Source organism: Chlamydotis macqueenii, chromosome 4, assembly GCF_036417535.1.
Source record: "Chlamydotis macqueenii isolate bChlMac1 chromosome 4, bChlMac1.mat, whole genome shotgun sequence".
In the NCBI taxonomy this organism is placed as follows: Eukaryota; Metazoa; Chordata; class Aves; order Otidiformes; family Otididae; genus Chlamydotis; species Chlamydotis macqueenii.
This window is the reverse complement of record NC_141559.1, coordinates 56,535,134-56,550,648: the sequence shown is the minus strand read 5'-3', so window position 1 is coordinate 56,550,648 and position 15,515 is coordinate 56,535,134. Positions and strand designations below refer to the sequence as shown.

The 15,515-nt window shown below is 42.6% G+C and overlaps 1 protein-coding gene across 1 annotated transcript in view; it reads left to right on the top strand.

The window, feature by feature from the left end:
* Positions 1–13,930: 13,930 nt before the first annotated feature.
* GABRB1 (gamma-aminobutyric acid type A receptor subunit beta1) overlaps positions 13,931–15,515 on the top strand; it is a 130,986-nt gene continuing 129,401 nt past the window's right edge. Inside the window, exons 1-3 of the mRNA XM_086746433.1 lie at positions 13,931–14,022; positions 14,105–14,196; positions 14,282–14,349. Coding sequence (XP_086602559.1) covers positions 13,931–14,022; positions 14,105–14,196; positions 14,282–14,349 — 252 coding nt within the window. The remainder of the gene's footprint in view (positions 14,023–14,104; positions 14,197–14,281; positions 14,350–15,515) is intronic.

The following is a 15,515-nucleotide window of genomic DNA, read 5'->3' as shown; positions in this document are numbered from 1 at the left end:
CACTGGCAAGAGCCCACTGCTCTGGCTCCATTAGCAGTCTGATCAGGAACAACAGAAGGATGCATCGGCAGCCCTTCAGGAGTCTAATTTCCCCACATCAGTTAAGTTTGCCTGGGTTAATCAGCCACTTCTGATCTCCTATAAAGTGATGTAATTTGTTTTTCTGGACCAGACTTTCTGCTATAGCATGGACTATGCCAAGGGGATACTTAGGACCAGCCTTCTAAATCTAAATAATCTCTAGTTTTGCTGTCCGTTGCAAGAAAAAGTAATCCCTTGTTGCAAAACACTGCAAATATTTCCAAGTGAGATTCTCTGATGTAGGGATACCTCAGAAAAAGTTTGTTGTCAGAAGCTAAACTCACAAAACTAAAGCAAGGGCAATAGGCAGTAGTTCAGCACTGAGAAGAATGCTGCTGTCCAGTCAGACACAGAGCAAACCGCAGCTCCACAGCTCTGCCGCTTCTAGCAGCTGCTGTGGAAGAAAGCCAACAACACCCCGGCAGAGCCGGGGGCACCCCTGGGTTTAGATTGTTTTGGCATATGTATAGACACCTACGTGAACTGAAATTAAAAAGTCAAGTGATATTCACCAGTAATGATCTCCCCACATGAATGTTCTAAGAAATCTTATCACTCAACCTCCTCTCAGATCCATGCCTGGAGTCACAGGGAACATGGATGCCATAGGCGCAGTAGTTCTGCTACAGGTAGAGGAAGAAACACTCAGTTATCCCCCTTCCAGCAATCCGAGGAACTGAGCTGGTCGCTGTACAATTTCCAGGTTCTTTAGAACAAAGAATAGTATTACTGATCACTTTTGTCTCTTCAGTATGGGTACTTCACTAAGGTAACATCAGGTGGAAAGATTTGTGGACATGCCATGCCAGGGCACCAGCCAAGAAGTACTCATGGCTTCTAAGAAGATGCTCGTGTTGTTTTTTCTAAGGAAAGGTAGACATAGCGCCCTTCTGTCACACCCTCCCTGCTGCAGGTTATATTGGCGTAGGATCCAGGTGCCGTTTGGGTGTATTTACTCCCTGCAAGTGCTTAAACTAAATGAGAAATCACTTTCTCTAAATCTAAAAAAAAATTAGTTAAAACACTTCTCACATTTATCAGTGGTTAATATGTCCCTTAGATCCAGCATTGACTATCAAGAATTCATCAAAATTAATACCAAAACCACAGATTGCTGTCCTTCATCAGAACAACTGTGTCATTTGTATACTGCTGAAAGTTTTACAAAACTAGGGAACATAAAACTGTTCAGAAAGACAGTGAACAGTCCTGTAAGCTGGATATATAACTTCTGAGTACTTGCTTATACTTTTTGATACAAGCATTGCCCTGGCTAATTTCAACAGTTTTTTTTAGTTACATCATAAGAGATATTCTGTATTCTTTTGTAATGTATTTTTAGCATAGATATGTAGAGAAACTCCCCAGGTGCTTCTTTGTGACCAGGAGATATATGGATATATGCTGATTTAAAAAAAAATACTGTTTCAGATGGTTTTTGATCACTTCAAAGAATTTCTGGGTTATATCGTCTGTCTAAAAGAACTTGATGACTCCAAGAAGGATTCAGTAGTTATAGACTGGATTGATGGTCCCTAAAAATATTTGCTGAATTCGGCATTTTGTCAGCTGCTCCAGCTTTTGCCACCAATTCTTCCAAGATTTTTCCAAAGAAATCTCACCCATCGTGGACTATTGTAAGAAGGGGACTATTTTTGCCCAGCTCCATATGCTCAGAAAGCACTTGAATATTTTAAATAGACTTTTTTTTTTTAACTGCCCCTATGCTGATGTATCCTACTAATGATTTTTGATGAAGCAGGCATTCTGGCTATGACTCAAAAGCGGTTTATCCAAAGCTATGGATCTTCAAGTATAGCTTGATCATTTTTTATTTATCACAACAGACAGAGAAGCAGAAAAGTTTTTCATCACGCTTCCCATTTCTACTTTACCATCAGATTAAGTGGAAAGAAAAAGAAAGTCGGTACTTTTCTTGTGGAAGGCATTATCTAGCCTTTCCAGGTTTTTTTGTAAACAATGGATTCCATCAACATTACAGGTTATATAGGCAAATTATAGATTACCTCCTTTTCTCCAGCAAATTTCCTTATTCAGCTGATTTTGACCTGATTTAGCCCTGGCATCAAATTCATGAAGACAGCCAAGCTTATATGGAAAAGACTGGGAAAATCTTTAATGCCCAACAATATATTGCATAATTAAAAGCCTCTAACACTTAGGAAAGAGGAGATTAAACTGGAGTCACTGCCAAGCACCTAAATGTTTCTTTATCTGAATAGCTAAGTCATTGATTTCTTGGACTTTTTACAGATTCTGCATATCTGCCTTACAGTCTTGATCAAATGGCTTGTCTTCACATACATTCTTTTTAAAGGTCAGTGATTGAACATCTATTCTTGGACAATTTATACCCCAGTCCCATTTTTGGTAGATAACCAAGAAAAGATATGGATACTTTTTCTGTACAGCTAACTAGAGGGTCTTTCACTCCCCTCCTTTCACCTCCTTAAGTGTGCAAGGGGTCTTTCACCCCCCTCCTCTCCTGAATCCACACACATTAAAGATATCATGGGAACGTACAAAAAATTCACCTGCCCTTAGCTTTATCAGGACTTTGATCTGGAGCCCAGGAGAAGCCTGAATTACCTGTTCAGGGAAGAGCTTTCCATCAGTGGGGATGTCAGGATACTGTGGGCCTTGACTGCACCTCTAGCGCTGTGGTTATATTTAAGCAATCTGGATTTTGGGTCTATTGACTGCAATTTAAGTTCTGCTCTGGAAGCAGTAAGATAGATGCTTAAGCTCTTTCCTGCTTTTTTCTTCCAGTCCAGCTTTCTCTCCCTACTGTAGTTCTGGTAGTTTTCTTTCCAGCTTCTTATTTCAGTATCTAATCACAAAGTTGTTACCTCCGATTTTAAAAGGATCCCATTGCACTCCCTGTAGCAAACGTGTTATTAGAGGCACTTCCTTCTCCCAGGAACTTACAGTCCAGATAGATAAGACTAAGGATTGGACACAAGAAAGTACTATTATTTCTGGGAACTGGGATGCAAACAGCTTAAGTGGCAACACAACACCATAATACCACGTAAGAAATTTGCAGCAGAACCAGGAGCTTAATTGCAGTCTGCTGTGTCCCAGGTCAGTTCTCTAATCAGCACCTCAGCTGTCCTTTCAAAGCCCAGCATAAGCTCTGTGTAAAACTGAGCCTTCAGCTGGCCCAGCTTTGGTTCACTTCCATGGCCAGAACTCCTACGAAACTGCAGAAACTGATGCTGAAATGCATTTAGCCATGTATTTTTTCCTCTGACATATGGTATTTACAAAACTGTTCTACAGTACCATGGTTATTTTAACACACATGTCCTTGATTGCTTGGAATAAGGCTAGAAAATCCTTTGAGTACCAAATATATATATATACACATACATATATATACATATTGCTATTACTGATTGCAATAGGATTTATGTGGATTTTTCTAGTGATTGACACATGGATGTTTAAGGAGGTAAACTGTGAGTTTCATATTTAAGAGGACCTCTACTCTACACACTGCAGTGGAAATGTGTTTGTGGAGGAACTGCCAACCTGGGGCAAAAAGTGTTCTCAGCAAGAAAGCATTAGAGAATTCCTATGCCTCCCTCTCTCATTTCTCGTCGAACTCTATGGCTTCCCCAGCACACAGACACTCATAATCAGGGACGTCACTGACCCATCTGCAGCAGGAGCCCAGAGATGCGGGGGCCATCAGGGCAGGTCGCAGTCACCTTCTCAGTGGCAAAGTAGAGAATAAAGCCGATCTCCTGATTTCTGTCTCTAAAATGGGCATCCCCAGAAAAATACAGTAAGATCTCTTCGTGCAGGGGGGAATAGAGATTTTTCTAAAAGCAGCACAAGGCTGTCTCTGTTTCATCAATGTGAAGGACACGGCAGCCAGGGCTGTGGGGAGGAATCTGGGAGGCCACTGCCCTGTACCCTGCCTTTCCCTGTCAGGGCTGTGGAATTTAACACAAAAGGTGTCAAAATTTTCAGTTCCCCTGAGCAACAGTAGCAAACCTTCTGCAGCTTTCAGAGGTTGTAGGCAGGGCAGAGAGAGGGGCAGGGGGCTGAGGCAGGGGCAGTTCACAGGGGCTGCTCTGTCTCAGAAGGAGAAGGGAGGAAGGCTGGGTGTCCCACTTGTGATCTCTTTCAGGTTCCTGCTTTCAGGCAGAGCCTACCAAATTTTAAGACAGCTGCATCTCGCTGCTGGCCCCTGCTCCCTCATATTCCTGGTCATTACATGTCTGTTAATCCCAGATGTATATGAGTCACAGGCTGATGAGCCATGCTGAGCACCACTTCTGCACTGACAATGATGTTCAGTAAAGAAGAGGCACTGGTTTGGTTTGGTGGGAGAGGACAAGAAGTTCACTTCCCACCACAGCTCTCTTTGCTGGTGTCAAGCACATACATTTAACAGAGAGATCTTTCTTTCTACCTTGGAGGAGATACATCCTTTATGTCCTGACATTTTAAGAAATATTATGGCTCCAGAAGGAGCAAAGCACACAGTCACCTAAAGGTGTTCTGCATCTACCTTCTTACAAGGGATAGCTTGTATAGTTGTACACCAACTATAGTCAAAATCTTCCTTATATTTTTAACATCTGTGTACAAAGTAATAATAACAGCATTCATATGTCAGGTGGAAAATATTCCCTTTAAAATGTTTTAATACAAAAAAAACCAGAACTATTTTTTATGCAAATAAAGCTGCCAGGCAGACTTTTGCAGTAGCCTAGGGGTCTGTAAACAGCTGAGCTAACTGGCATTTAGAGCTGTACTGGTAAGCTCTGCTTTCAATGGCAAAATTTGCCATTGTGGTAATACACTTAGCCTACAGAAGACACGCAACCAGTCTGCTCTTCATTACCATCTGGTGGTTGTTGCATGGAGTGGCATTACTCACATCTCTAAAAGTTACTGAGGGGAATTTTCTTATCATCACCGAAAACAAAAGGGTGCTGTAGCAGCAGTGAGCAGCACAAGGGGGCTGGTTTTGTCTTACAGGCACTGATACAGAGGCACTGGGCCCAGAAAACACTGACAAAATGAGTGGGTGGAAAAGAGAAAATTAAGAAGCATCTGGTGATACTTCAGCATTTCATCAAGTAATTTAAGGCATACCTGAATATCATTTGCAAGGAGCTGAGAACTGCCTGGGAAGTGTATTGCGCTGTTCCCTCCCACTGACAGCAATGGCAGCTGAAACCATTTTGCAAAATAAGGTGTCTTGTTAACCACTTTTAATAATTAGCTCCCACATCTCCTTTATTACTTATCCAGAGAGATACCTTATAAGCGGTATCCTAGCAGGGGTCTTATGTCTTCTGTGGTAAGCAAAGAGGAAGATAATCCCCTTCTACAGCTATCTAGGGAGCTCACTATCCTCTTGCACAGTCCACGCTCTCCACTGTACAGACTCTTCCCCTTTCCACCCAATGGTTTCATCAAAGGGAAACTGTGCAGTGTGATTCAGCTTGGAAATGACTTTTGGAAGTCATTCATCCAATATCCTGCTTAAAGCACAGCTAACCTCAAAGTTAGGTCAGGTACCTCAGGGCCTCTGAGGAGATTCTCACCCTTTTCAATCTTCTTGGAGTATTTCTTAAGATGGAAGAGTAGTCTGCTCTTATATTGAGTAGAAGAAGTGCAATAATTGTTAATTAATTGCAATATCCTTTTGCTTTTACCTAAGTGTATGGATTAACAGATAATTGATATAGCCTAGGAAGAAAGTACCCAAGTAGACAAGTTCACTCGAAGTATTTTGCAACAGTAGAAATAGAACTTCTTGGCCACAGTCACCCAGGGTGCCAGTCTGGAGACGCCATGGGGTTGATCCAGTGCAGCTGCAGCATCTCTGGTCTTATGCACTGGATTGAATTTTCAAGAATAGCAAGAAATTAAATAAAATAAATTCATTATTGTAATTATAAAATTCACAAAACATAATACACTTAGGAATATTTTTATGGCTCAATTGCTTTTTACATTTAAAGAAGATGGACTCTTCAGTTCCTTTCCCAACTTCACCACTGATTTCTGTGACCTTGGATTAGGCATTTAGGCCAAGCCTTCCCAATAGCTAATAGTCTTCCCAGTAGCTAATATTAAGTGCATAAACGTGTACAAAGGCTTTTATAAGTAAGAGTGACCCAGATCTTGTGGATGCCAAATACCCAAATCTGCATTTAAAATTTTGATCATCAGACCTTCGTGTCCGAATTTCCTGTTCTGTAAATTATGGAGGAGACTTACATAGGTTGCAGGATATATTTGAAGTATTAACTAGTTCAAATGTGCACAGTGGCTTAAAAATGTAAAGCATGTAAATACCAAGTATTATTATCAAATAGGTCAGTATTTAAATTATACTGATGTCCCTGTTAGTTTAGACATTTTGTCAACTTTGTGTCTCATTTTGGATGTTTAATACATAATCGGCTTTCTAAATATTTCTCTGCTGGACACAGGCATCAGAGTACATGAGATTAACACTATCTGAGAAATAAAGACTCCTTAAGCCAATACACTGTCTACATGAAAAGGCTTTGACAGTCACCTCCCTGACCTCTTAGCCCACTTAGACACGATAAAAGAAAGACTTCCACTGCTGATGGTGAAAATAAGTGGGCAGAAAACTCAGAGGACAAAAAGAAAGCTGAATATGAGACAAATACAGAATTCCAGGAGGCAGACTTCACAAGATGAATGGTTTTAACAGGATGGATGAGGTCTGCACTCATGAGCGCTCTTTCTTATCTCATGGAAAACTATCTGTGTCTTCCTTGTCTTTTTACTCCAGAGCAATACATGTTCTTTTCCCTGGTGTATGGTTCAGCTCACAGCCCAGAAAGATAAAGTACAAATCTACCTTGACTTATGTATGCTTTAGACACCAGGGTCATTTAGGTTCTGTTCCAAAACTCACTGAAGTAAACTAAAAACCTGCCACTCACCCTGGGGATTCTGGATCAGAACCAGAAAGCATTTTTCACTCTGAGTTCCTAATTTACTATGGTGTTGGGGTTTTTTGTTGTTGTTGTTGTTGTTTTTAAACTATTATACAAATGTTCTAATTCCTCAATTCCCCATCTGACAGACAGGCAGGCAATATTTTGCCTTCATCAAAGAGGGGTGGAGAGGAATTTGATTTGGTTGCCACTCCTGTGGCCAACTCCTCAGATAGGTCTAAGGCAGAGACAATACTGAAACACATTTTGCAGATTTTCTGAAATGAAAACCTTCATAATGTCCAGAAGCCGAAGTAAAATTTAAGCTTTAATATGCTAGGTGAAGAGAGAGAAACTCTCTAAACCAAGGAACAAGCCACTTGAGGAAACACTTGTCAAGACAATGGAAGACGCAACAGAAAGGTTAAGAATATGAGAACTTAACTTTCAAAATTATAAAATTAAGTATATTCTTCTTATTTCTTCTTTTGGTCTCTTCTGTCCATGAAACTAAGTTTTCTTTCAACCTCTTTTATTTCAGTCCAAAGATGGTACTAGAAAATATCTGAAGCTAACATTGTTGACATCACACAAATGCTTGCTGCTGCTCAGGGGAACAAGGGAACACTCCCCCACCCCTTATCTCACCCTATACTGCTTCCTGAGCATTCAAGTTCTGCTGGGTGCCCTAAAAGAGGAGTCAGGATGTTTTTGCCCTCTAAGGTGGTTTTTAAGGCAGCCACAAACAGTTCAGTCTTTTCCAAAATGTATGAACAGTGAATAAACCGATAATGCCCACAGCTTAAGCATCCCTCCCATGGGGCTCTTCTCAGAGCAGTTATCCTTGGGAGAGGCTCTGTGCCCCTGTGCCCAGCACTCTGTTGGGAGAGAGATCACCTGGAGCTGCACAAAGAGTAGTATTCCAGTTTCGTGGTCTGGCTGAGGAACCTATGTCTCACGTCTTTGCCAGTTCTCTTTCTTTTTGTTCAATTTCTTTTTTCTTCCAATTCTTATCTTTGCACTTATTTTAGCCTTTATTTTAGGATTCTTTTTCAACTAGCTAAAAACAGCACAAATGACAGGGCGTAATCTATTTCTCAGTTTATGGACCGCTTCCAGTGACTGCTGCCAGCCCACACAACATACATAAATAATGGATTTTAGACCTGCACCCCTGCATCAGTTAAAGAGGTAAGTAGAATTACTTGTTGTCTTACACCTCCCTGTTGACAAAGTGACTCCTAGCTGAAGAGATTCTCATGTGCTCTTTATTTCAGCAAGCAAGAAGCATATATCTCGCTCATCAAATTTGCTCCTGAGACAAGAAAAGAGTGTGCAAGCAGCTGTTGTGTAGGACTATTGCATTTGTTAAAATCATGCCCACTTTGTTTTCTCCCAGCGTAGGTATGACTATACATGGTGATACATCTCTAATGCTGTCATTTTCATGGCTGTAAATCTACTCAACAGCATTCCGAGGAATTTGCCATCAGCAAAGAAATCAGCCTGTAAGTTTTCAGTCTGGCAGCTTTTATTGTTATATTTTGCTGTTTTTCTAATACTCGCTTTTAAATGTGAGAGGTGAAATATTTTGTAAACATATTCTTGAAATATAATGCGAATTTTCCTTCTTGTCACCTTTGTCCTTGGAGGCAGCAGACAACCTCGATAATGAGTGGAAATACAAAATGTCTACCTTTCATCAGGCAGGTGCAATGGCAAGAGGACAAAGAATCGTTTCTATTTGTGGTGACCATTCTTGGCTTGGTTCTAGTTTTTACCCTTTAGGGTCTTAACACATATAGACACAACCTCTTAACAAACAGGTACTATACAATCTCAACCAAAATGTCTGTTTCCTTTCTTACTGAAATTGGCTGTTTGAGGGTCTCCAGTGCACTAAGGATACTTTCAGGTAGATCTAATTTTAAAACTGGAAGCTCCAGTCAATAGAAAAGGCCCATGTTCAGCATCAGTTTTCATCCCAAATCAGACTTAAGTCAAAACCCCAAAACTTTTAATATAAAACTAGTTTTGAGGGAAAACTAGTTTGGACCTTCAATCTCCCCAGCAATGTAAAACAGCAAATAAGCAGGGACTACTGGAGATTAACAAAGGAATGGGAACTACAGTTTCCACAGAAGAACTGCAAACCATAAGCAGAGGTAGAAGTGATGTTACCACCCTTTAGATTAACAAGATCACAAAATACTTGAAATTGGAAGGGGAAGTTATCTAGCCTACCTCCTGCTCAACTGCAGAGCTGAGTTCAGCTCCTGCTCTAAGCTGCACTAACCTCAAATATAGATCAGGTTGCTCAGGACTTTGAAATGAGTCTCTGTTAATTCTAAATTTCTTGAGAGTAAATAATGCAGAAATCTATCTTTTCTCAAAGAAAAGTTCATTTTGATTAAGTATCTTCTTTCTTCTTCCTGACGAAGGAACGCTTTGATCAACAAGCTTATGTGAAAATATCCCCAGAAAAGTTGCTTGTGTGACTGAATTCAGCCATTCTGTCTCTGTATTGCTAGAAGCAAACAAGCTAGGCTCTCATTTACGTGACTCACAGATTCATAAGCGTACGTAGAGAGCGCATCGCATCAGTGAAATGGGACAAAGACACACATTGCATTCTAGTGGCTCGGTGTGGTAAAATACTTCTGAGTACAAGAATACTAGCTGGATGGTTTGTTCTCTGAAGCTGGGGTTGTCTTTTTTTATAATCTCTGTAGCATCTGGCACAAAGATCTTACTCTTTAGCCTCTACTACTTTTCTTGCACTAGCATCAGAGGGAGAAGGAGCTTGTGAGACTCCCACACCTGGGATGAAGGACTTGGAAAGTCAGGAGAGTTGTTTCTCACAGGTAGCAAGGAGAGGGGCAAAGAAAATGTACTGCCAGGGGTGTTCTGTCATTAGGCATGCAGTGCTGGACTCACGCACCTCGAGAGGAAGTAAATTCTGTAATGTTAAGAAAGGCTGTTGGATGAGTAGTGTAGATATAAGGCTGGGAGATCTGAAAAGGGATTTCAGATGAGTATTACAGATGTTTATCTGACATGATTAAAGACTCACTAAATTATTCTGTCTGTAGATATTATAGGACAAAAATAATCCTATAGCTCTTATTCTATATCTTCTTCTCACTTGGATTATTAAAGGTGAATAACTTCAATTCACATTTTTGATATTTACTACTAATTCTTTAAAAGCACTGTGTTAAGTGTTTTATGCTCTTAAAAGAAAGTAGAACCTGCACTAGAAAGATCTTAATTGGCCTTTACAGCATATAAAAAGAGGGATAAAAATGGAGCACAAAGAGGGCATGAATTTTGAGCTGTACCTTTTTTATTTCCTGAGGGAAGAGTGAAGGTGTGGAGGCTTACTGAGAGACCTGAAGGAAAGGGAAATGGCTGGGAGAGTGAGGTGCTCTCCTCAGTGTGGGGCAGCATCACATTGTCTACAGATGCCATGATAAAGCACAAGTTCAGTGTGTCGCTCCACAGCTCTTCTCGATCACTTATGCAGCTTTCCTGCTGCACTGAAGTCCCCAAAGCACATGAGAAGTATCTCCAGCTTGCCATTTTCTGCCATCCAAGAAGACTGCTCTCAAACTGTATTTGACTCAAGGGATTACTGTAGGTATAAAATGACAACAGCATTAGCACTAAGCAAATAAAATATGTGACCTATTTTGTTACCTGCCTCTTTTCTCTAAGTATAAATACTATCAGGGTTTGGCTTTTACCTGCAAATGTAGTAATTTCAGAGTTCCTAGGTTCCATTTAATAGTTTTCAAACTCAACCATTTAGCTTAATTTTTATAAATGTGAAAATTTGACCTAAAATTTTGAATATACCTTATCAGTACAGTTACTGCAAAATGTCACCTGCTCAGTGCCAAGTAAGAAAAAATGTATATTAGCAATTTTGCTATTTAGTGATCTTTCACACTTAACACCAGTCCTGCTTCTGGCCTGCAGCCAATGTACCTGTTCCCACAATAGTTTTCCTCACTGGAAAACTGCAAGTCCACTTAGACACTTAGCTTACAAGTGTCTTGGGTCTGCAAGTCTCTATTTCCAATGACTCGATTTTTTTTGCCTTTTATCATTTTCAGCCATCATCTCCACATACCAAGGGCACAGTGTGAGGCACATGGCTCCCCTTCTCTGTTTCGAGGGGAATCACAAAGACACACCTTCTCTCATTCTACATTTAAGAAGGCACGATGTATTGCTAAAAAGAGATATATAGTCACCACTTTTGCAATTTTTTCCCCTAGTTTCATTAAAAGTTGTGGTCTTCCTTCCTACAGATCTTATCCAGTAAGAAACAGGAAGAATTTGCCTTTTCTTTTCCCGTGATATTGTATTCTTATGTGCCTAAATTCTGGAGCACTCAGCAAATTCCAAGATGCGTAAAAGCCATGTTGGGACCCATCAGCTTTTGCTCAGCCTGAGTGAGCGAGCAAACCGCACTGGAGTGGACGGAAAGACACACTGCTGTATTTTGAATACAGTGTATTGACTGCAGAAGCTGCTGCAGTTTGTAAGCCACATTTGTAAAGCAGACCACCAGATGTCTCGTCACCTATAAAAGCGTTTAGAAAATGTTTGCGAATAATAGTGATGCCATCTGGGTTTTGAAAGTTAGCCTCTTTGCCATGGTCACTCATTTTGGATGTCACCCATTCTTTGTAAAAGGCGTTGTTAAACAGCTGCTGAAAACAAGAATTATGTCGCAAGCAGTAATTTTCTCAAAATTATGACAAGATTCTTCCACACTGGTGGCCTGGAAAAGCATGCTGTATTTTCCTAGAAATAGTTTTTCTGCAAAGAAAGCAGAACTTCAATAGTCCTTAAACTTCAGATAAAACTACTGAGCATTTCACTTGGTGACACATGGGAGAGAGGAAGTCCTGCTGTTAATAATTAAACTTTTTCAGTCCTGGAAGCAATGGAAGACAGGTCCCAGTCATGGTCTCATCATCTACCCTACAGGGCAGAAGGGATCCTTCTTACCAGCCCTGCTGTGGTAGTGTAATGTCATGCAGCTCCTCCTCTGTGTGGTTATTAAAAGTAGCATATAAACCTCTTTGTTCCCAACCCCTAGCTACTGAACAATCTTTTCGGTATTGTCTCCACACAGCAGGATACTTGCAGTTGTTTTGAGACCCCAGTTTAGAGATCAGATGTTCCCACTGATTGAGTTGAACACAATGGAGTTGAATTTCCATAGCATGTCACCTTTGGGAAACAGTCGAGGGCTCAGTAGTCTTATTTTTGGGATGCTCAGTGGAGGAAGCTCAACGCTGGCCTGCAGAACCAGGACAGCTCAGCTGGGAAAACTCTCAGAGGAACCAGCTTGCCAAGGAGAACCAGGTAACTTTATTACAGCTATGTTTGATACAACATTGAACAAAAAGATACGTTTTGGTAGACTTCTATGACCAATAAAAATTTATTTTAAAGTGCTATATCCATGCAGTACCAATTGAACACTACTAAAATATATTAATCATGATTAGTAAATTTAAAAAACTCTTTCCAAACAGTAATGCTAAAGCATTGCTGAGTTGAGCTGGGATATCACATTTTTCAGAAAGAAAAGACTAAAATAAGAGGAAAATAAAGATATGCTCAGTGTACAAGTCCTCAAAGTAAACTGAAAATATTTATTATACTGTAACAAACTACTAAGAAAATAATAATTTTCATAAACTTGTATTGTCAAGGTTACAAGAAGTAGCTGTGAGGGTGAGAAGCTCTTATAATCTTTCAGGAAGCACATTGCGCTCCTTCTCCAAGAGTGACATATTTGCATAGAAATACATATAGTTAAAACATTGAAAATTATGCTTACAATTTGTGTCACAAACTATGTATTTCAATATTCCTGCATTTTTCAAATATCGTGGTATATTTCAACCACAAAAGCATCACCCAAAGTCTGGCTTTTCTGATAAATAAGTCTGCACGACACTGCAGGAGCCTCAAAACCATCAAACATGTATCCCAAGGTCACCACACACAGGATTATGCAGCGCACAGATGAGGTGGGTTGAATTTGAAAGGGATAAATGTTATTTCTACAGAGCTACTGTGCAGGGAAACAGAGGGGCACCGGCAAAGTCATAAATTCTTCACAGGGCTCCGATCAGTCAGTGTGCAACATCGCTCGTAAGAGGTCAGGCTACCTTAGAGCATCAATTCAAAGAGTCTTTAAAAAAAAAAAAATCCCCTTCTAAACGTGAGATCAATTACTTTGACTGAAAAACAGCAACTAAAAATACATTGTGGCCTCCTGCATATGGCACGGCAGCCACGTCCCTGGGGTGGCTCCAGCGACAAACCCGCTGAAGGAGCGGCCCGTCGAGGGACGGATGCATGGTTAAGCCTCAAGCCTTCACAGCTGGGCAAAGTACCATTTGCACCAAAACATGCAATTCCTTTCAGATTTGCCAATTCCCTTTTACATTATCCTTAACATCATAGCGTATCAGTGTGAATTTTCACAGAGAAGCGCCCTCAACAATTAATGATTTTCTCTTGATGAGCAGTTCACCCCCCAGCCAGGAAGCCCCTCACAGCAGCCCGGGGGCTCTCGGTCCCCAGCTGCCCAGCGACCCGCTGAGGCAGGAGCCCTCCCGCCGCCCTCAGCCCCTCGGCGGCGCGGCGGGATCCCTCCCGACCCGGTCGGGCCCGGTGCGGGACACGTCGGGGCGGGTGCTCCGCACACGGGCCGTGGCGGGCAGAGGTGCTCCCCGGGGGGCCGCGGCGCCCCGCTCCGCGCATGCGTCGTGCTGTCGGGAATTGTTGCTCCGCTCCACACCAAGTTGCAGTCCGCGGCTCTTCCCCCGCGAGGCGGCGGCGCGGCCGGGGCCGGGATGGGGAGGACGGCGGCGGCGGGGGCGAGGCGGGACGGCCCGCGGGCCCTGTCATTGCCGCTGGTGCTGGCCGTGGCGTGCGCGGCGCGCAGGTGAGCGTCGCCGGGCCGAGGAGGGGCGCGGGCGTGGGGCTGCCCGGCCGTCTCCCTAACTCGCCTGTGCTCCTTCCCGCAGCGCCGACGGGCCCAGCAACATGTCCTACGTGAAGGAGACGGTAGACAGGCTGCTCCACGGCTACGACATCCGCCTCCGGCCCGACTTCGGAGGTGAGGCGGCCGCGCTCCCCCGACCCGCGCCTCGGCCCCCCGAGCGCCCTCCGCCGGCTAACACCGCCTCCCGCTCCTCCCGCAGGTCCGCCCGTGGATGTGGGCATGCGGATAGAGATCGCCAGCATCGACGTGGTCTCGGAAGTCAACATGGTGAGTGACCCGCGGGCTGCGCCGGGCCGGGCCGGGCCAGCTCCCCGCGGCGCCCGGTCGGAGCGGTTGGAGCACCCCCGCGCTACGGCGCCGCCTGCCGGCCGCGCTGCGGAGCTCCGCGCCGCCCCGCAGGTGCGGGGGCAGCCAGCGCCCCGGCCCCTGCTCGCCGGCGGCAGAAGCCCCGCGGAGTTGGGCTGTAACCTGCCGGTGGTCGGCTGCAGAGGGGAGCTGCCTCTCGAGCGAGAGCAAATACCGTGAAATAGCCAAGCACATCGTGGTTGCTAGGAAAAGTTATTTGCGTTGTGGAGATAACGTTTTGCATGCCTGAGTTGGCACTCCAGAAGTGCTCCCTGCCTCGAGCAAAATACCTGCTACACGTTTCAGGTTCTGGGTTCTGCTTGCACTGGTTTGCATAGTCAGCAGCTGTCTTCAGAAGTGTTGGAGTTTCTTGAGCTGTAGCAGCAGATGGACAGAATTGCATTTTTTCATATTAAACGATTTGAAGAGTTAGACACTTCACTTTGCAAGCTAGTAGTGTTGAGTAAAAGGTGCAAAAAGAAAATAAAAAGGAGCTTCTAGAAAACACTCTTTCATTGCAAAAACCAATATTGCAGATTAACTACAAGGGGACGTTGCCTATCCAGCTATCAAAATCAGAAAAGTCTCCTAGCTACAAGTGTGAAACACACTGCGTTCTGCTGCTGGAAGGAGTGCTAATAGACATGCAAGCTTAAAGAGCAAAGATGTGTCTGTATAGTGTTTGCCTTGTTTGACAGCCTTTTCCCAGAAGGAAATGAAAAATCAGTTACAAGTCTGAACATTTTACAAAATTGTGTTGGATTACTATGCACCATGGGCATTTTGCTCTCGCTCTCTTTTCTTATGTTTGGTCTCATATGAAAATCTAAGATGCTTACTTTCCATAGGGGAACACCTATTTACTTAAAGGAAGCTAGAAACCTTGAATTTCCATCCTGATCAGCAGTTTATTTGGCTCAAAAAAAAAAGGTGACATTTGCCCATCCAAAGTAATTTACACAAAAGTGGTGATTTTTTTCCTTGGTATATTAGCTAATAGTTGTCATTAAACCAATCTCTTCAAAGATTGTTTTAATTTTAATATTTTGTTTTTTCTGTTGTTTGTTATATATACACTGTTTGTGTAT